At 38.1% G+C, this 21,256-nt stretch overlaps 1 protein-coding gene across 34 annotated transcripts in view; it reads left to right on the top strand.

The window, feature by feature from the left end:
• The window catches only part of LOC143933905 (uncharacterized), a 259,725-nt gene that overhangs the window by 147,184 nt on the left and 91,285 nt on the right, over positions 1–21,256 (top strand). For all 34 annotated transcript variants that reach the window (XM_077457035.1, XM_077457039.1, XM_077457040.1 and 31 more), the window contains 20 exons: positions 863–968; positions 1,503–1,613; positions 1,885–1,901; positions 2,499–2,522; positions 2,953–2,976; positions 5,235–5,270; positions 5,993–6,104; positions 7,520–7,618; positions 8,472–8,494; positions 9,994–10,099; positions 11,901–11,920; positions 13,003–13,023; positions 13,542–13,644; positions 14,508–14,557; positions 14,661–14,766; positions 15,837–15,932; positions 16,750–16,778; positions 17,205–17,231; positions 20,309–20,420; positions 20,869–20,967. In XM_077457035.1, coding sequence (XP_077313161.1) covers positions 863–968; positions 1,503–1,613; positions 1,885–1,901; positions 2,499–2,522; positions 2,953–2,976; positions 5,235–5,270; positions 5,993–6,104; positions 7,520–7,618; positions 8,472–8,494; positions 9,994–10,099; positions 11,901–11,920; positions 13,003–13,023; positions 13,542–13,644; positions 14,508–14,557; positions 14,661–14,766; positions 15,837–15,932; positions 16,750–16,778; positions 17,205–17,231; positions 20,309–20,420; positions 20,869–20,967 — 1,321 coding nt within the window. The remainder of the gene's footprint in view (positions 1–862; positions 969–1,502; positions 1,614–1,884; positions 1,902–2,498; positions 2,523–2,952; positions 2,977–5,234; positions 5,271–5,992; positions 6,105–7,519; positions 7,619–8,471; positions 8,495–9,993; positions 10,100–11,900; positions 11,921–13,002; positions 13,024–13,541; positions 13,645–14,507; positions 14,558–14,660; positions 14,767–15,836; positions 15,933–16,749; positions 16,779–17,204; positions 17,232–20,308; positions 20,421–20,868; positions 20,968–21,256) is intronic.

Raw genomic sequence — 21,256 nt, 5'->3', positions numbered from 1 at the left:
CTTTTTTGTTTTTGGTGCAAGTTCATTGAGGTCTATTACATGCAAAACACAATTTGCTATGGGAAAATAGTCCCTAACCCTTTCCAAAAATGCACCAGCTAAAAAACGCATAGGTGTGAATGTGTACCATAACAAACTGCAAAATGCATGAAAGAACGCATAGGTGTGAACCTAGAGTTAAAGCCCCTTTGAGTTAGGTACAATGAGTTAGGTCCTATGTGCGTTATGAGAAGTAAACAGGAAGAGAATGCCTAATACCTGCCTTGTAGTGTTTCCATTATAAATGAACTGCATGGCCTGCAGTGTGTTAAAAAGCATGCAAAATTGGATAAAAATATGTGATAAAACACACATATTTTTCCAGAGCATAAATGTGATTACACTATTATTTATTGTTGATTAACCTGAAAGCCCCTTGATCTAAACTCAAAAACAAAAATGTAGTAGTGACAGCAGATCCCTACAATCAAATCTGTCACTAGGCTGTGTGTAAAGTTTCCAGGGTTTTTATAGTGTGTAACAACAACCCAAAACCTCTTTGCCCAAATGGTGAGCAAACACTTCTAGTACTGGGCTGTTGGCATTCACAAAATGCTGAATACCTACTGTACATCTTCTGGTGCAGGTGTCAATAACTAATTACTGACACCCACTGCAGATTGCAACTTTTGGATGCGGTTTCTCGCACCACCATCTGGTGTGAACTGCAACATTTCATTGAATTCTGGGCTTAATGCTGCTCACCAGTGCTTGTTATAACCTTATGAGGTTCACTAGCTAACAAATGCTTGAGTATACAGCATGTATACAGCTATACTAGGAAAATAATATCAGTTCTTTGTTCTTTGTGTATTGTTTCCAGAATTGCAAAGGCAAAGTGTGTCCCCCTGAACCTGACTGCTTCATGCAAGGCTCTAGGAAGGTTTATAGCCAATCAGAAGATCCTTGCTGCCCAGAAGTTGATTGTGGTAAGTGTTGATGTAAAGCAAGCGGCTTTTCCTAAACAATAAACAGAATGCCACTGCCGACTTACTTCAGAACAAGATAAGCTTAATCTCACTGACTGAAGGCAGAGACAGGCATTGGCATTTTCAGAAGGAATTCAGGAATGGTAGCCTCCATGATCCTCTCATGACAGGCTTCCTTTAAAATGAGATCTGCTATACTATGTTCATGATGAATAAAACTGTGTTTATCTACAAAACAGCAGCAATATAGAATGAGGAAAACACATATGCCATTATAACTTCTGTATTTTTAGATTATTCTTGAAGCGTTTTGCTTTGTTCAAAATAGTTTCTTTTTTAGCGATGTATATATTTACTGATCAACACATCAGTCTGGGGAGTTGTTCAGGATGTGTATGTCAGATCACAGGTTGCAGATGATTATTAATTCCTTTGGCTTTGCATGTAGTTATTCAGGGGGAGGTGATTTTTTAGGAGGGGGGTAGGATACATCTGAATACACAGAATAGCTAAAAAGTGTTTGTTTTCTCCCAGTATGTGACCCTTGCAGTCCACCACCAGACTGTGGACCTGATGGCATACTCAGCAAGTCTATTGACCCAGAAACCCAGTGTTGTTTTCAATACAACTGCACTGGTACTAATAGTAAGTCTGTGTCTTTTTTTGATTCATGTATGTAAATAGTGAAAACAGTCTTATTATAAAGGTTTGTGTAGCAAGATATAAGATATAATTTCACCAATAAAATGGAAGTAAATAAACTTTTACAAAGCATTATTCATAACAGTACTTACTTTGCAACTCCATTTATTGCTGACCTTTCAGACAAATGGCATATTGTATAAATATAACTGTTAAATATATTAATAAATATATCTGAATAATTAGTAATACTTTTTTTGTTTTATTTTTGTAGGTAAACCAACAATACCAGTAAGTCATTGAAATATCTGTCCATTGTATAGAATTAACTCTATTTTTTTTTTCAATTAGTAGTTATACACTTACCAACACTTCAGGGTATATTTTCATAGCAGTGTTAACTCCACCCTTAACCATTTTTGGTCATGCAGTAATCCAACCCATCACTCCCCCTTACCTCGGACTAATTTTGGTGAAGCCTAAATCAGTTGGCTGCAAAGAAGTCAAGTATGTTATGCATATCTGGGTCTGTTGGCAAGCAGCTATTTGGTTTGTGGATTACATAGATGATTACTTAGGCTGTTAATAGTTTGGAAATGTCTGCCCTGTTTCTTGGTAGTACGATTAGTTTATAACTTAGACTGGCCAAACACTTTACATTCTAATTGTACAATATGTTTAGTCTGAATGTGAAAAATTCTAACTAATATACAATATATATACATAAACTTGGATAACAAACTGGGAATATTAAAAAAATAGCTTGGAGTAAAATAAATTGTAATCCTGCCAACGTCCAACATTAATCCCTTTATGCTGAATAAGGTGAAATATTACAGTTAAGCTACAAGTGTCGATATTAAAATTATTATATATTTTTTTCCACAGCCTCCAGTCCCGGGCACAACACTGGTAATTTCTACTTATATAAAAAATATAAAGCAACAATGTTGGTCTCATTTAGTAAACAGTTCCTAGTTATGCATATATGGGCCAATTGGCAAGTAGCTATTTGGTTTGTGGATCACACGTGAATAATTAGCTGTTAATAGTTTGGAAGTTTCTTCCTTGTTCCTCAGTAATACTGGTAATTTAGAACTTACCCCTTGCAATCTAATCGTAAAATATATTTAGTTTGAATGTGCAAAATTCTAAATAATGTACATTCATAAGGAAAATTGGATAACAATTTGAAAATATTAACAAAAGTGTTGAGATAAAAATACAATTTAATCTTGCCAAAAGCCAAGGCTAATCCATTTATGCTGATTTAATTGAAATGTTACAGTTAAGCTACATGTGTCACTATTAATCTTGTTATTATTATATATTTTTCCCACAGCCACCAGTCCCTGACACAACAACGGTAATTTATTCTTATATGAAAAAGAAACAAGGCTGATCTAGTTTAGTAAAGAGTTCTTAATTCCTCAAAAGGGGAAATCATGTTGTTTTTCTCCCTTTGAGCTGTAACTGAGGTTTTATTTCTTTTTGTTTTGTTTTTGGGGGGGGGGGGGGGGTGAGTACCGATTTTTATTTGTACCTGCTCCCACTTCTGCAATCTTAGGTGAGGTTGTCCCGCCCCTTGTCCCGCCAAAACCCCTCCTGATGCCTCCTTGTACACATTGCATGTCTCAGGAGGCTGCAGGTCCATTCACACGGTGACGCATTAGCTTGGGAACGCACAGTGGGAAGCCAGTTGTGGTTCACCAGGAAACTACAGCCGGCTCCTGTATCTAAGAGGGCAGCACTGCTGATCTGTTTCAGTTAGAAGAGCTAGCTGCAAGAAGAAAGCACCAGACCCCAGCTACAGTATTTGTTGCTGCTGACTATAAAAAAAAAAAAGGATCAAGCTGATGTTCCTCTTTAATTGTGAATTCTTAAAGTGTGTATAAAGCCTACATTTTGTTTAGGTTTGAATGAGTATAACAAAGTTAAAACCTCTGACAGGTGTTCCTTTTTTTTTTGCATTACATTTCTTTTGTGGAGAATTCCCATCCGCCCTATCAGAGACACAAAAGGGTGTGAGATAATTCTCTTGAAAGCAAGGGCAAATCCAGTTGTCAGATGTCCCCATCCTTATTTTCCCATCCCCTCGTGTTCATATGAAAACTCTAAATTTTGGATTTCCCATTACTTTTTGCACTAAACACAATGGTCACCAAGACAAACAGAGAGGGTGAATCTTTCCAGCAACAAAAGCTTGACAGGGGGTTTAACAATTCCGCATACACAGTAAATATAGTATCTTATACAAAATATAAATTTTGTACTGGTGAATTAATGCTGATTGGTTGCTGTGGTTAGGAATTAGCACTTAAGAATAAAGACCTCCATACTGAATGTGCCAGTATATTAGTGTTCAGTGGGCTAACAAAAGTCCCACCAATGCCTGAAGAAGCATTCAGTGTCCTCCTGCCGTGATGAAATCATTGCTGGAACTATGTAGGCACCGTTGAACAGGAGATCATCGTTAGCATTGAAACATGGGGTATGCCCGTGGGACCCTAGGATTCCTGGGACAGAAATACCATGGCTATGTTTCAGCACTGGATTCCAGAGTGGACTTGTAGCTGCTAAACTGTAGTATACCTGTCATCTTATCTGCTTAGATTAGAGAGAAGTGGGAGGTTATATTAGCATCTAGGTCCCATTTGACCCATTTGCAGACTTGCAAAAGTGACCATACATTTGGCTTAACTAACCCTTTAGTGTAACTACTGTATTGTCCTTGTAATGTATATTTAGCACTTAAGCTTCTTTGTATTTGTGTTTCTCAAAGTCACCATGTTCGAATGTGGTTTGTAAATCTACAACCTATACTAGGACAAATTCCAGTGCTTGTTGGCCTTCTTTCTGCCACGTGCTATGACATTCCCCGTGGCACCGCATGTGTGGTGTAATAACTGTTTACATATACTTGTGGGGCCTTTGTGCACATTCGCATTTGCTTGTGAGCATGGGGGGACTGGGTGCTTTAACATGTTTTTTTTTTTTTTTAATTCTCATTGTACCTTATCTCAAGGGATGAAAAAACATCTTTTGCGATAACATTGGTGATGGTATGTCCTCTATTAGACCCCATATCTTTCCTCTGGCCTTCAAAGTATCTGATCAAACCAAGATCGATTTGATCAGATGCTTTCACAGCTAGTAATGACTTGTTCACAAACTGGAATTGACAAAATCTCATTGCTTCCGGTTTTTTACTTCACACAGTGGGGCAAACAACATCAGTTCCTCTCATCATGTCCCAGGAATCAAATGCTGCCAGTTGTGTCCTTACTGGGCTCCCCAATAGCCCAGGAAAGATGATGGAAGGAAGGAGGTCCCTTTTCCTCTGCCTGTAAAAGTGGTTCAGTGGCTTTAGACACAATGGCCAGCTGAAAAAAACTGATACTTGGATCGTGGTTGTAGCCTCAATTATGATCCTGGTATAATGACTCCAACCTCAAACCATTTATAAATGGGCTAAGGGTGGAAAGTGGTTTATTGCCCCATAGCATGTTCCACCAAAAACAGCTCTTTCTGAAAGTTATGCAAAATGTGCCCATTGTCGTTTAACTGACAAAATAACATTGTTATAACTGTATCTAACATTTTTTTCTTTTTGTTATTTCATAGACCAAACCCATCCTACCAACACTACCCTCACCTCCAGTAAGTTGTACAAGCTGTTACCTGTATAAATAATTATTTTATGGGATAAACTTAATTTAGTGTCTTTCTGAATATATCTCTCAAAGATAAAGCATCTGCCAGTACACGTTCTTGGACTCTGGGAAATGTGCCCAAAAAGGTCAAGCAAGGGCAAAAACTAGTCAACCAGTAGTGCATGCAGGCTTCCTGCAGGTATTATTTTCCTCATTGGTGGCACGTAGATACTGTGTCTCTGGGTAGAAGTCTGGGCGGAGTCTTTAACAGCTTTTTGCTTACTCGTGTCAGATCTGCCTCCCTGATGGTTGGTGATCTGATAACTGTGGGGTGATGATCAAAAAACAGCAGGAAAAGTGAAAGACTCATAGATTCACAGAATGAATGAAGCAGAAGCAGGGGGATCCTTGCACTACCTCAGGCAGGTCCAGGCAGAAGAATAGTGAGTGGAACAGCAGTACAACAATTCTCACCAAGCCCACAAGACAGAGGCAGCTTTCGACAATATCAAATTGCAGACATACAGCTATGAGGCAGTGGTCACATGTCAGGAACTTTAATAATGTACCCTCCTTTTAAAGTGATGGAAACTGGGTAGAAAAAAGGAACATCTTTGGGTGGACTACTCTTTCACTTACTGCTAACTAGTTTCCTTTTAATTATTGTAATACAATATTTTATACATATATGTATGTATTTACACATAATTGTATGTTTGTTTCCAAAAGCCACCATGCTTGAATGTATTCTGTCCACCCGTAACTTGTAAGAAGGTAGATGAGGTTCCAGTGGTAGTTGAACCCTCTTCTGACACTCGCTGCTGTCCAGTTTTTCAATGCCGTAAGTTGAAATATACAAAGTAATGTATTGTACGCTCACACTGTAAAGAAGTTCAGGAACCATTTGTTTCAAATCTTCCCAATTGTTTCACACTTTTAATTTTACTGCAAAGCATAGCAGAGATGCCCTGAAACAGAAGTATATATTTAAATGAAAATTCCCTAAAAAATACAGAAAAGGGGTTTAATCCCAATGTAAGGATAGTGAACTGCAAGTCATCCTTCATGCAGTTAAATTAACTAAAAATAATAAAATAACTTAAAATAATATTAATTATAGCTGCCCACTAGAGCTAGGCTAAACACTCCCAGTTGTGATTAATTTCAGAACAGCGCAAAAGTTCGGACCCGAACGGCAAACCCCATTGAAGTCTATGGAACCCAAACTTGAAAAATCAAAATTCCCCTTTTTAAAGACTTATATGCAAAGTATTGGTCATAAAAAGTGTATGGGGGCCTGGTTTCTGCCCTGGAGAACATGAACCAATGCAAATAAAACTTTAAAAAAAATGATTTTCAAAGGAGCAGTGATTTTAATGATAGTTAAAGTGAAACAATAAAAATTAAAAATTCCTTTAAATATAGTGTTTGGGGGTCCCCTTAGTCTGCCTGCAAAGTGGCACATCTATACCTTGAATAGAACCTGCTGCAGAAAAACTGACATTTACAAAGAAAACAAATTACATGTAAATTGATTTTCCCTTCAAGTTTTCCTTATTTTGTAAACAATGGTTTGGGGAGCCAGTTTGTTTGATGAGGCCAAAGTTTAGTGCACTCAGCACAAGATGAGAGTTTTTTGGGATACATTTTGGCATCTCTGGCAGACTTTGCATGGAAATAACAAATGTTTGCACCACAGTAAGCAAGCCTTATGCAAAGAAGCCAAGTGTCTCTTTTGCAGACTTTGTATAGAAGTAAAAGGTGCGGAAAAATTGGGCTTTGGGTGTTGGTGGTGCCTTCCCCCAGTAAACTTTTAGAGGTACTCTTGATGAATGCAAGGTTCAGCAGGGTGAAAAATAGGCTCTCACTTAGTAACACTTTGGGAGGAATAAAAAGTCTAACTAGAAAGGTAATAGTGAGATGAAATTAAAGCTGAACTTAGGGCACAAAAAGACTAATCACCCTGCACCAGATGAAAGAATAGTGATCAGTTTTTAGAGGAACCTCATGCGCCAGCTGCTGCAAAGTATCACACTGGATTATCACATAGATCAGGGAGATATATACAAAGGACAGGAATACACATGCCTCATTTGTTTAGATTTTATTTGCATTATCAGTATAATCTCTCTGGGTATGCTTTACGTTTAATTTTTGAAAAGCAGTCTCTGGTTTATTACATACACTGTTCAAGGTGTTGTCAAGTCTATTAGCTTTTATAGACCATTATTATTATTTTTGTCTCTTTACATGCAGAATGCCAAAAGCAATGCACAATTCCCACATGCAGCAATGGCAGGCCACCACTGCTGGTTGGAGACCCTGAACTACAGTGCTGCCCAACACTTGAATGCCGTAAGTGTCTTTAAAGCAGCAAAGTGATTGTGAGCAGAGGGAGCTTCATAGCAAACCTCATCTAAATGATAAACTGTCTTTGCTACCCTTAGGAACCATTCAGCTTCATTTTTTGCAATTCAAATATCACAAGTGACTGGAAAAATAAAAATGACATATTATCCTTATTAGTTACACTTTATATAAGCACCAGTTTTTCACACTGTGATAGACTTGTGATTGTGAAAGCCTGGCTTAGACAATAAAGTATGATAATGCCTGCACTGCTAAAGCAAGGTAGAATAAAAATGTCAGGTCTCAGCTGTCTCCAAAGTGAATGAGACTGAAATGATAAGGTCTCAGCTGCCTCCCAAAGTCTATGGATTACATGTTCTTGAAAACATGACCCTTTGGGGTGCCTTGAGGACCAGGGTTGAGAAACACTGTGTTTGATTATATACTGTATGTGTTACATAAAGCTATTTTATTTTATTCTGACAGTTCATTACTGTCAGCCACTGAGTTGGGGGGGGGGGGGGTCGCTCTTTGGCATCTTTGTCTATTTGGCTCTGCTTTCCCAGCTACACCCACTTGCTCCCGCCATAAGTTTAAATAATTAAAAATGGAGTAGACAGAGTAGCATTCCATGGCAGAGGCATAACCAGGATTTGCAAAAAGAAGATTTTTTTATGCCTCGATTGATATAAGCCTAAACATGCAAGCTTCTGATGTTAGTTTTCCTAAGGCAGATATTACTTAAAATTAATAACGATTGGTTATTGTTCCATGTTACACTTTGTTTTATTCAGCTATTGCTTCAGTAACATTTTCTGATGCTGATTTATGCACTAAGATTATTTTTTTTCCTTTTCAGCACCTCCACCAACACCACCTCCTGTAAGTTTTCACCAGTCTAAAAACGTCATAGCCAAGTCCAACCAAAGCTCATACTTTAATTTTGATTGGACATTAGCATTTTTTTCAAAGGGTCCTCCAATGGCAAACTATTACCACCATTCTCTCTTAGCACCTTCTCTCTTTATTGCTGATATAAAGCTGAAAATGGGTGTCACGTTAACGTTGGTACATACTATGTGAGCACGACTCTCAAGTAATGGGAAAAGTAGGTGGGTTTAGGAAGAATGGGTGGGAATATCTGATCATCAGAGTCTCCAGGAAAAAAAGAAAAATACGAAATATCTGGCCACCAGAATCCCCAAGAGAAATAAGAAACCACTCCAATGTTGATCATCCAGTCTATATATTTGGGTGGACTGTTCCTTTAAACTGTGTCTTTTTGAGGGTGGGGATTTAAAGAGATTGGCCCTATTCATTGGGAAATTTGCATATGGTAATTATCATTAAAATAGATATACATTTTTCAAAAAAAATTATTGAAATATACTGAGAAGTTCTTTGAAATTGTGAATATATATGTGATGGCAAAGAGCATGCTCAGTATGTTTCCAAACATTATGGTATTAGATATTTTTTGCAGCACGCACGTGATGTGTGCTTTCAGTAGCATATTTTATGTCACTATGTATAACGTATAGAGATTCACTGTTATAAAGCCTTCATGATCCAGCTCTGTACCTTTGTGTGTGATGATGGTTTGTACTCACTCAGTCCCCTTTAAGTAGTTTCTCAAATCTAGAAAGATGCCGGACTTACCTCTCTACTGGGTAGGCTGTTCCTGGCTTGTCTTGTCTGCAGCTAAGCCTAGCTCAGGCTGGGCTGAGTGAAGATTTGAAGCTTTTTTCTGCTTCAGTGGCAGAGTACCCAGCACAGGGGTCTCCTCCAGACCACTAGACCCCAGACTCTGCTTTAAGACTGCAAGTCTCCTAAATATTTTTTGGTTGTTTCCTGACCTTCTGGACCCTGCCTACCAGGGGATTGGCAGAAACTCCATAAATATTCATGCCGCAGCCTTTATCCCTCCACCCACTATGTTGTGTAAATATCCAGAGAGTTCCAGAAGACAGCGGGGCTAACAGAGCCACAGCCTTTGAAGCACTGCATAGCTTCCTAAACAAGATTAACAGATGCTACTCTGCCTGCAGGGGAGCCAAACTATATTTTCCTATACTAGTAACAGTGAGGGTGCTACACAAGTGTGACATAAAATACTCAGGATCAAAGGATTGCATTATTCAGTTATCAGTTTCTTGGAAGAAAATATAAATTCTACAGTGATGGGGTGATTATTATTATAAATTTAGTATTTTTAAAAGTTTAAATAACAATGCATTAAAATGCCTTACATATCTTTATGAATTGACTCTAACCTCATAGCTTATTTTAGCTAAATAGGTCTTTTGATGATAATTGTACTCTATAATGTGTCCCTATGACCTCTCTAATTTTACACCTCTTTTATTATATATATATTGTAGACTCCATGTAGCCGAATAACCTGCGCTCCTGAACCCACATGTGATGAAAATGAATATAAGACTCAAAGTCAAACAGATGACCCTTGCTGCAAGACATTCCTGTGTAGTAAGTGCTACTATTTTATTTTGTTACATTCTTTATTTATCAGTATGTGACAGTGAGCTGTAGATGACAGCTCAATCACAGTTCTGGGGGTGCTGATGGAGCACGCCCCAGAATTACAAGGCGAGGCATACCTTTTATGCAGAAGATGGGCGGTGAGGCTCACCCACCCTACCATTGCACATATGCTTACAGCAGTCGTAAACAATTCAAAGGACCCAGACAAACAAGTACAGAAACATCATAAAGAAGAATCCTACCTATGCCAGCTTACAATTTAATTAAGGAGAATCTGCCAACAGGCTATTAATTTCATCAAAAATCTTCCAATAAGATTATATATGGATTTAACATATTTTATGTTTGTTATTTACCTGTAAAAGCCTCCTTTGTGTAGACATCCAAAAGGTCTGAGACAGCTAATGGGCCCCACCATCTTGAAATTAATGTCAGCAGACCCGGCAGACTCAGAGCTGTCACTCAAGTGGCAATATATAGTGCCCCATTCTGCATTAACCCCAGTAGCTACATAAAAGTTTATATAGGCAGGTAAGGAGGGTGGAGTAGCTGGGCCAGCACAGTCAGTAATGACATACAGTACTTCTATGGCAGGAGAGAGGGAGAACTATAGGGAATCAAAATTGTTTATGGAAAGTAAATGTGGTGCTAGGGATTAGGTTAAGGCTCCAAAGTTTACAAAGGAAAGCATAGTTCATGGAAAATAACATTTTTAGGCTCAGCAGAATTATCACACATTAGGGTAGTTATGGATATTTCCTCTTTGAAAAATATTTCACTAAATCTGTGGAATGATGGTTGCTTATGTGCCGCCAGTCATACCCTTTGGGCTGGTTCACACCAGGAATCCCACAGGAACTTGCTGTGTGTTCTTGTGAGATACACATGCAATTAATTTTGTATGGGCAGAAATCACACCACAGCGCACCAAAAATAGGGCATGCAGTACTTTTGGAAACTCACTGCAACTGTATTGCATGATACTTCTGTACCGTGCAATCCAGTGCATGCAAACTCACTGTGTTTGTATCCTGTGTTTTGGGGTATCTTAACTTGCATTAATTTATTATTGACTTGTGATTATCTTATTATTGACGCCCACTGCAGATTATAGCCACAATGGGTTTCGAACATGGTGCTGGAAATGAATGAATGAATGAATGAAATACTTATATAGCGCACAATGCGAACTGAATCGCCTCTAGGCAATGCAAACAGAATGGTTATGCCAAAGGACCAGTTCACATCAGTCGTGATGTGCGAAAGCCACGTTCTGTTTGCTTTTCCTGCACCACATTGTGGCTGTGATCTGCAGCGGTTGTCAATAATAAGTTAATTGCAAGTCAATAATAAGTTAATGCAAGTTAAGACACTCTACTTAGTGGCTATGCTGCTGTGTTTATTATATGCTGTGCTGTATAAGGCCAGTGTTTAGTCCTTGGTTGTAAAATAAACTCCGTCCTCTGTGGTGGCTTGCCATTTCCCCACTGGACATGGAATTTAAACACATTTAGCTACTGTGTATATGCCATCAGGTTTGTTTAATAAAGCAAGGTGCTGCAAACCATAACATCTGCACCTGTCAATCATCTGATATTTTTAAATTTGGGTCAGTTGCTATTGGTTGCTGCACTTTGCATGTTTGCAGTATCTTATTGAATGAACTTGTCATATTATTTGGTTGCTGATATTCAGTTATGTATATATAGTATACTATACACAGTTGTAAGTTGCTTGCTGTATTTATGCTAGATGGTAATACCATATTCTTCTTTTTATTTTTCAGTTCCCAAACCAACAACTCCTGTAAGTACAAGGAGGGTAAAATATTACAAAATGCAGGTTGAGCTTTGAATGACAAAAATAATTATGTGTAATCAGGCCCTACTGCATATCAACTGAAGGCTTTCTGGCTGGTAGTAAACCCTTCCATATATCCAGTGAAGTGACTAGGCTTAGGTTATACACAAAGATGAAAAAAATCCTTCTACATAAGCTGTTTATTTTCAGCCATATCTTACCCACAGCCATTCAAAGTGCACAGATTTTATAAAATTTTTGATTGCCAAACAGGCAAACAGCAGGGATCTGGTGCCACACACTGCATATCTCAGAGGAGAGCTGAGTGTATTTAGAGACATGAGTGGAGAGAAGGGATATAGAATCTCATAGGGAAACATGCACATCTGAGTCTGTCAATCACAAGCTGTGTGCTGGAGCTTCTCTCCCCATCCTCCTCGATCCCTTGAAATTTGCACAACCTGTCAGAAATGGCTCATGCAGAAAGAAATCAGACTGCAGTCATAAATCACACTCAGCTCGTTGGATTGAGGCAAGTGTACACTATAGAAGGATATTTCTATAAAACAATTGCCCATTGTTCAGCTTTAAAGTAAACCTGTATTGGATGGAATGTATGGAAAAAATATGCACTATTTGCTTTTTATCCCTTAATATTCGTATCATATATCATTGTATATTTTGTGCATACATGTGCTTGTACTCTTTGTACTCTTCCCTGGATACAAATATTTTTAATACATGTTGAGTATATCCAAAAAGATGTTTTAAAAAATGTCATATAGCTTTAGGCTAAATAAGATGACAATGCATACCAAAAGCTCTTCCAACAGACTTCAAGAGTGAATATAATTTACCTGTACTAGGATTGCTAGTGAAATCCTGTATGCCTCAGCCTTATCTACCTATACAAAGGCTGGAGCTTTGGGAAGCACTGACATCTATTTGTAGTATGTACTGGTATGTACTAGCATCTTCTGGTGCCTACTATCCATCATTGGTTTACTTTTGTTTGTTTACATCATTAACATTGGCATTGATTAAGTGTATTGTATATAAATATTCATTCATGCATCTGTTTTTTACAGCCACCCCCTTCTCCTGTAACAGTAAGTTTTTTTTTTTTTTTTCTTTCCCGATGAGTAAGCTGATAGTATAACATGGAAAGTAGTGAGTGTCAGATAAGTAGTATTCTGCACTGAGAACTTCCTAGGTGTAAATGTAGGTCTTTAAATGTTAGTGCAATGCTGGGCATTAGAAGGTTAAAATACATGCGCATTTTTTTAAAGAACCAGAAAATAGCCCACCTACCTTCTGTACCCATCCTGAACAGATCTAAGTGTAAGCCTGCCTCCACTGTTTACTAACCTCAATAGTAGAGCTGCAGGCTCTTCTAATGTTTACAGCCCTGCAGCAGAAGTCCACTTCAGTACTAACCATGCCTGTGCACTCTCATAGATTTGGAAAACTCTCCCATACAAATCTATGACTGTTTTTATCATGTTTTTTACATCCACAATACAAAAACCCATTTCTTACCTAGGATTAAAATGCTCTCCTATCTCTAAGATGCATATATGATTATCGAAAGAGAGAGATATGATTTTGTAACTCTCACTTTCTACAGGATTGTGAAACCAGCGGATGCCCACCAGCAGACTGTAGAGTTGGTGAAAAAATAGTAGAGATGCCAAACACAGAAAATGCTTGCTGTCCCTTATACATATGTAGTAAGTATTTTTTTATTGATCATAAAAACTTTACAAATTGCATACATTGTAGAAATAGTAAAACTCTCAGGAAATGCTTGAATGAAAATTGCAGTTTACTGCATTATACAGTATACAGTATAATTTTTCAACAATACAGTCCTTTAAAAACCAAAAAAATCTCCTTCATCAGCCTTAGCCTGAATTTTGCTCACAGTTTCCTTCCATGTTTGAAGTAAAAATACAGCTTTTTGCACCAGTCATGACACAGCTGGATAAAAAGGGGTAGTACATAGTGTAAAGATGGTATAGTTTCCTGTCAATAGGGCTCCAATACCCAAAAATGAAACAACAGTGTACATTTGTGCTAGGGAGTCTAATGCTGTGTACAGACGAGCGGAATGTCCGACAGAAAAAGTCTGATGGAATCTTTTCATCGTATATTCTGAACGTGTTTATGCCTCATCTGACTTTTTTTTTGAAAATTCCGATGGACCTAGAAATAGAACATGTTTTAAATATTTACGATGGAACCAATTTCGTCTGTATGCTGTTCCGATGGACCAAAAACGAGGCATGCTCTGAAGCAAGTACGAGACGGAGGCTATTGGCTACTGGCTATTAAACTTCCTTTTTCTAGTTCAGTCTTACGTGCTGTACGCCACCGCGTTCTTGACGATCAGACTTTGGTGGGATCATGGGTACGCAAGACAGCTTCAGAGGAAATCCATCAGAAAAAACTTCAGAGTTTATTCCGATGGGAAAACCGGTCGTATGTACATGGCATTACTCCACAGATGCTGTAGCAGAACATAACATGCATCTGGTAATAATAGTAGTAGTTTAATTTATTATTTGATGTAAAATGTATGCTTTTTCTACAGTTGGTCCGCCACCATCAACTACTCCTCTAGTGCCTCCAACTGAACCTTCTGTAAGTATTATTATGACTTAAGTAATATCCTACCTGCTTATATTGGGAGAAAAGCTTACAGTTATATGTAACAACCAACATTTATTCTTTGTATCTTTTCTAGAATAAATGTGACGGTATCACATGCAATGTGCCTGTGTGCTTAAAGAATGGAGAAAAAGCAGTCCAGGTTCCCACCTCTGACCTTTGCTGTCCAGCATACGAATGTCGTAAGTGTGTTTGTGGACATTTTTTGAGCAAATAAAAAAAAAACTGTAATGATTTAAAGTTTTAAGATATATTTCCATCCAAAAGTGATGCTTTTTATATCTATCTAATATCTAAACACTGTCTATATAATTATATATATATATATATATATATATATATATATATATATATATATATATATATATATATATATTGGAAATTAAAAGTCCAGTCCAGGATGCACTATTGACATTGGTATCACAGATAACTAAGTACTTCTTAAAGTAGAACTAAAGGCAGAACTATTTTTTTCATTTTGAATAGAGGGAAGGATTATAACCCTTTGTTTTCCTTTTTTTGCCATTTGTATGGCAGATTTCCCTTAACTTCCTGTACCATAGCCACAACATAAGAGGAAATCCCTCCAAAACTAGGGAACCCCTGGCTGTTACCAGGGTCACCAGAACCAGTGTCCCCATTGAAAGATTTCACCTCTGTTGCTGTTTTGGGGACAACTCAAAATTTGGGAGTTTCTTTTACTTTCATTTTTGATGATAACAGTAAACAGGAAAAATAGAGAGAGTGAAATCTCCTAATGAGGAAACAGACAACAATAAAACCTGACAGCTGTGCTGATCCCCCTCCACTCTATCCAAAACAAAAAGTTTTGTCTTTAGTTACACTTTAAAGAGAAAGCAGATGCTGGTTGTCTTCTAACGCCTTCTCTGTGATCAAAACTCTCTAGTGCCCTGTCTGAGGAGCAGGCAAGAAGAGGGAGATCTAAAGTATCTCTGTAGGTTTGAAGCAAAACACTACACTGCTAAAACGAGACAGTTAGTAATATATTAATATATTCAATGAGGTGAGGTTGTGTTGAGTTCAATAATTATTTTATGTGTAAGCAAACATTTATTTAAATTCCTGCATGATTGCATATGAGGGTAATTCAAAATTAACATGTTTTACTAAGCTAAGTGAACATTCACTTTGGCTTATTCAAATGAAGGTAGATCTGCAAAGTTTAATTTTGCCTACACACTCCTGAAATAATTGCCTTGTAAAATGACAATACAATTTTTTGGTTTTACAGAGTGTGACCCATGCCCAGCAGCTCCTTATTGTGGTGATTCACAGCCAAAAGTGAGCTTCACCATGGATTCAGAGTGTTGTCCAATATATGAATGTCGTAAGTATGCATACACATTTTCAACATTTAAACATGTTTGAATATCCATGAGTTTAGTAGATTTCAGCAGAAACATAAATCATAATTTTAGAACTGACATTGCGAGTTTCATTTGCTAAAGGGGTAGCAAATGTTCAATTGATTAAAGTAGATCTATGTTCGCTTTGACTACCCAATCACGTGAAAAGAAAAATTAAACAAAATCACTGGATTGAAGATGGCTTCATCTAAAACTAAGTGAACATTAATTTTGCAAAGCAAACATTCTGTATTCCTTTAGATATTCAACTCGATTGAGATTTTCCAAAAAGAACCCTGCATTTTGTTGACCATCCATTTCTTAAACTGAATTGAACTTTCTCATTTATCATAATAATAACAAAATATCCTACAATAACACAAAAAAAAAAATGTATTTGTATCAAAGCTTACCATATAATACTACTTCTTACAATTTCAGAAAATCCACAAACTTTTCTGTAAAAATTGGATTTTTAGCACCTCTATTAGTCAGACACATTTGAAAGAGTTAAGAATTTTTAAGACCTTCATGATCTCTGTCCCTTCTTCATGTCATGGCTGGAAAGATTTGTACCAGAAAAAATATGTGATAGGAACCTCCTTATACTGCTGGGTCCCACACTGATTTAGGGGGAGTAGCACATACACAGTCTTATAATAGTAGCTGCTCTCCTAATGCAGGAGAAAGATGAAGTGTTAATTGGTCATGTAGTAATTTGAGCATCTTTACACCTAAAATGCGTGTTGTGTTTCTATAGGAATATCTAGAGCTTACATTTTTCTCTTTACATTTTAGCACCACCGACAACACTTCCATCCTATACTGTAAGTCATTACTCAATACCAACATGAAGCATCTTTTTAATTTTGCTATTTTTTTATTTTTTATTATTATATACCATTCTAACGTATATTATTTTTGTTGTTGATGTTATTGTTACAATTTTTATTATTATTTTCCCCAAATTATATGTATTTATAGTCCCATCCACTTCTGGATGGCTAAAATATTGAGACAAGGAAGTAAATAATAGACGAAATAAATAATATCACTGTAAACAGAACATGTAAATGCAATGAGTAAATTTGATTGGAACGTATCCATATAGAATTAAAAATAATGCACAATAATATGTTTCTTTAAAATTTGACAGTTGATTCAAAATGTGTTTGTTGTCATAACACTGACAAAATATGACTGTGTTTTAATTTAATTTTAACTCTGACATTTTTCATTCTGTTCATCCATAGACAGCACCCACTCCACCTCCACCTCCAGTAAGTTATGCGAGTAGTTATCTTTATAATGTATAATATATTTTTGAATACGCTAAGGCAGGGGTCCCCAACCCAGATGCCAGCCCATGGCCTGCTGTTGACTGGTCTGCACAGGGTATCACAGGCCACGGTCGCTGCTTACCTCCTGCTGTGCATCAAATTTGTGTGTTCTCTCCTGGCTCCTCTGCCCACCAGCCCGGCCCAACAATGTCATCCTATCAGCGGGGCATGGGGCGGGAGGAGCTGTAGATCGTAATGGAGAGCTCCTCCTGCCCCCTGCCCTGCTGATAGGATGACATTGTTGATCAGGCTGGTGGGTGGAGGGGCTGGGAGAGGACACATGGACTGTTAACATCCTCTGTCCTGCAGGTCCTGAGCAAGAGAGGAAAAGTTACAGTGTCCCTTTTCAGTGCCCCCTTTACATTACAGTGTCCCCTTTACAGTGCAGTCCCTTTTATATCACAGTGCACCCCTTACATCACAGCCCCCCTTTACATTACAGAGCCCTTTATGTCACAGCCCCCACTTATATTATAGTGCCCCCTTTACAGAGCAGTCTCTGTTACATTAATTAATTCATTCATTAATTAAGGGGACTGAACTGTAGAGGGGCACTGTGATGTGAAGCAGAACTGAGGAAACTTTGGGACTGCTTTAAAAAGGGAACTGTGATGTAAAGGGGGACTGTGGACACTGATGTAAAGGGGGGTTGAGGTGTGAAGGTGGCTGAGGACAGACTTGGTGAATATTCCATCCCTGTTCACCACAACCACCATCTTCCCCAATCCGCTGCCCCCCTGTCCCTAAGAAAAATGTATGCCATGTAACAGGTCCCAGGAGACAAAAAGGTTGGGCACCGCTGTGCTAAGGGAGCAGTGGGGATTTTGGAGCCTAGATCAAGTAGAGAATATACATTGAGAGAAATGCAGGCTGGCATTGATGAACTTTCCTGCAGAAAATGCTAGATGCATGCCATCACTGCTTATGCAGTGGAGTCTTACACAACCTTTTAGCTTGTGCTTTGTCTAATGCATTCTGGTTCCAGTGATTTAGAAAGTATTGAGTAGGTCAGAAATAACAGCCTATATACTGTATATATTTCAATGTATCCTGTACTCTAGAAGTTGTGTCTCCCCCCGAACAAAAAAAAGGCAAGCAAAGGCAAAGAACCTTCAAGTAAACTATAAGCAAAACATTTATTTTTATTTTGGATAAAGTAAGGGAGGGTTATAACCCATGTCAGTTTTTTTTACAAGCTCTTTGGGGAGATCTACCATTATTTCCTGCCCCATAGCCAAAACAAGAACTGAGAGTAAATCTCTGCAAATTGAGAAAATCACCTTGGGACCCCAGGTGTCCCTATTGGAGGTTTCACCTCTATTGCTTTTCTAGGAACAGCCCAAGGTTTGGGATTTTATTTTATGTTCACTTCCAATGACAACAATAAACAGGACAAATGTAGAAGGTGAATTTCCCTTAGGGGTTACAGACCGCAATAAAAAATGACAGGTGTCCATTCTCTCCAAAACTAAAATAAATGTTTTGCCTTTAGGTATACTGTAAAACTATATTAAACCTTGATTTTTATACTAAACATGTCATACTTAGTTTCTCTGTGCAATGGATTTGCACAGAGCAGCCCTGATCCTCCTTTTGTGAAGTTACATGCCAGCCCTCCTGGCTTCTCCTCTTCAGCCAGTGACCCATAGAAAGGCACTTGCTATGAGGGCACTCATGCAAGTTTGACCCTGAGTCTTGCTGCCTGCATCCATAGACACAGACAGCATGACCCAGCCCCACACCCAGCTCCCTAATCACACGATTGATTGACAGCAGCAGGAGCGGAAGGCACCCACTGCTGTCTCTCTGTCCTGTGAGATGTGAGGGGAGAGAGCTGCTTCTCTCGAGCACAGTTGGAGACCAGGCTCAGATAACTATTTAAGGAGGCTGGGGGGGGGACCTTGTTCACAGAAGGTTTTTTACCTAACAGTGGTTGTAAATGCTTACCAGTGAAGTGATTGGCCTCAGGGAAACATATCTCTGTGTATCCCCTGTTTATCTGCAGTCTTCTTTTCTTTACATATCTGTTCAAAGTGCAGAATTTATAAAGCTTGTCTGAGCTGTTAGAAAACAGGGGGCGGATTGGCTGAAGTCACACTCTGGAGAGTTCAGTAAGGAGAGATCTGAGAAGTGACTTGAGGGAAGGGACATGGCTCCTTCATACAACACGCATAACAGAGCTGAGGCTCTCAATCAGCTGGAGCTCCATCCACTGTCTCCTTTATTCTCTTGGTGTTAAGAGAACTTGTCAGAAGTGAATATGAGAGATATGCTTAGTTCATATTTCATGTCTGAGGTTTACAACCACTTTGATGCAGAGTATAGCGAATCTTATACTCATTACTGACATAGAGACAATGTGGAGGCTGCTATTTGATAAAACAGCAAAACTTTGGCTAGTCATGTCACAGCTGTCCTACAGATAACTGGTGATTGGATAACTGTGGGACAATGATCAATAAGTAGCAGGAGAGGTGTAGGAAGCACAGATCCAAAGAATTTATGAAGCAGAAGCAGAAAGATTCTTGCCCTTGTGTGCCTTTAGACAAAACGTCCTTTCCAGAAAAAAAGAACAGTGAGCAGCACAGTAGTGACATCTTCAATTCTCACTCCAAAATCCATGAAACTACTGTATATATGTGAGAGGCAGCAGTGACTTCAATAAGCTCACATTGCAGATATAAAGCTACAAGGTTATAAGATAGGGTTGCTTGGAAACTGTAATATGTCAGGAACAGATCTGCTCTTTTCCTGGAGGAATTCAAGACAAAGTCAATTTTTGGGATATTATTTAGATGCAAAAATGTTTTTTTAGCTGTTTTCCTATCTGATAGTAAATGAGTTTATGTCCACTTTAATAATGAATCCTCCTTTTAAAACAACTGAAACTAGGTTGAAGAAAATAATACTTTTGGTTGGATTAGCCATTCAGTTACTACTAACACTTTTTCCTATATTTGATGATTTTACACATATGTGCAGGCACTTACACATAATTGCATTTTTGTTTCCAAAAGCCGTCATGCTGGGATGTGTCCTGTCTTCCCGTGTCTTGTAAGAAGAAGGGTGCAGAACCAGTGGTAAAAGAACCATCTTCTGAGACTCGCTGCTGTCCAGTTATTGAGTGCCGTAAGTTGACTTGTATAAAGTCATTTATTGTTAGATAACACTGTAAAGAAGTTAATTTATTATTTTTTTTTATAAAAATTTTCAGTTTCTGCAGTTTTCATTTTATGCTAAAGCAGGGCAGAGCCTTCTTAAAACAGAACATTATTTGCTTTTATTGCAAATTCCCCCTTCCCTCCAAAAAAAGTGTTTATTCCCATTTTAAGAGCCATACCAATTATTTTTTATGCAGCATGGCCAACTGTGCAATCATATACAGATTTCATCCAAACTGCCTATCTTCATTGCAGGCTAGATAGCCAGCACCAAAGCAGGGTATGAGAGGCCTTGTTTGGATAAATAATAATAATAATGTCTGACTGTACTTTACCTTTAATTTAGAAAAAATACAGTTTATTGTTCATTGAATAGTTCCTAACTATTCAAGGTGTTGTTTATTCTTTACATGCAGAATGTCCAAAGGACTGCAATATTCCCACATGCGATGATAACAGACCACCACTGCTGCTTGGAGACCCTGAAACAGAGTGCTGTCCCGAGCATCAATGTCGTAAGTGTCTTTATAGCAGAAGAGTGAGGGAACTTTGCAGCAGACCTTGTCTAAATGATAAACTGTCGTTGCTATTGTGAAAAACAATTCAGAATACAGCTTTATTTTTTTCTAATGCAAATTTGGATTTGATAATTATTGTAAGCAATAACAGTGCATTACATTACTATAAGCAAGCATTTTACTGAATGAAACTGATTCATTCAGTCTGTTTTGTTGTGATTAGCTGTGATTGGTGGAGCGCTAATCACATGGTACAGATGGGTTGTGATTGGCCCTGCCTGTACCA

The sequence above is a fragment of the Lithobates pipiens genome, unplaced genomic scaffold (assembly GCF_037356315.1).
Source record: "Lithobates pipiens isolate NorthernLeopardFrog02 unplaced genomic scaffold, aLitPip1_a1.2 Scaffold_27, whole genome shotgun sequence".
In the NCBI taxonomy this organism is placed as follows: Eukaryota; Metazoa; Chordata; class Amphibia; order Anura; family Ranidae; genus Lithobates; species Lithobates pipiens.
This window is presented reverse-complemented; position numbering and strand designations above follow the sequence as displayed.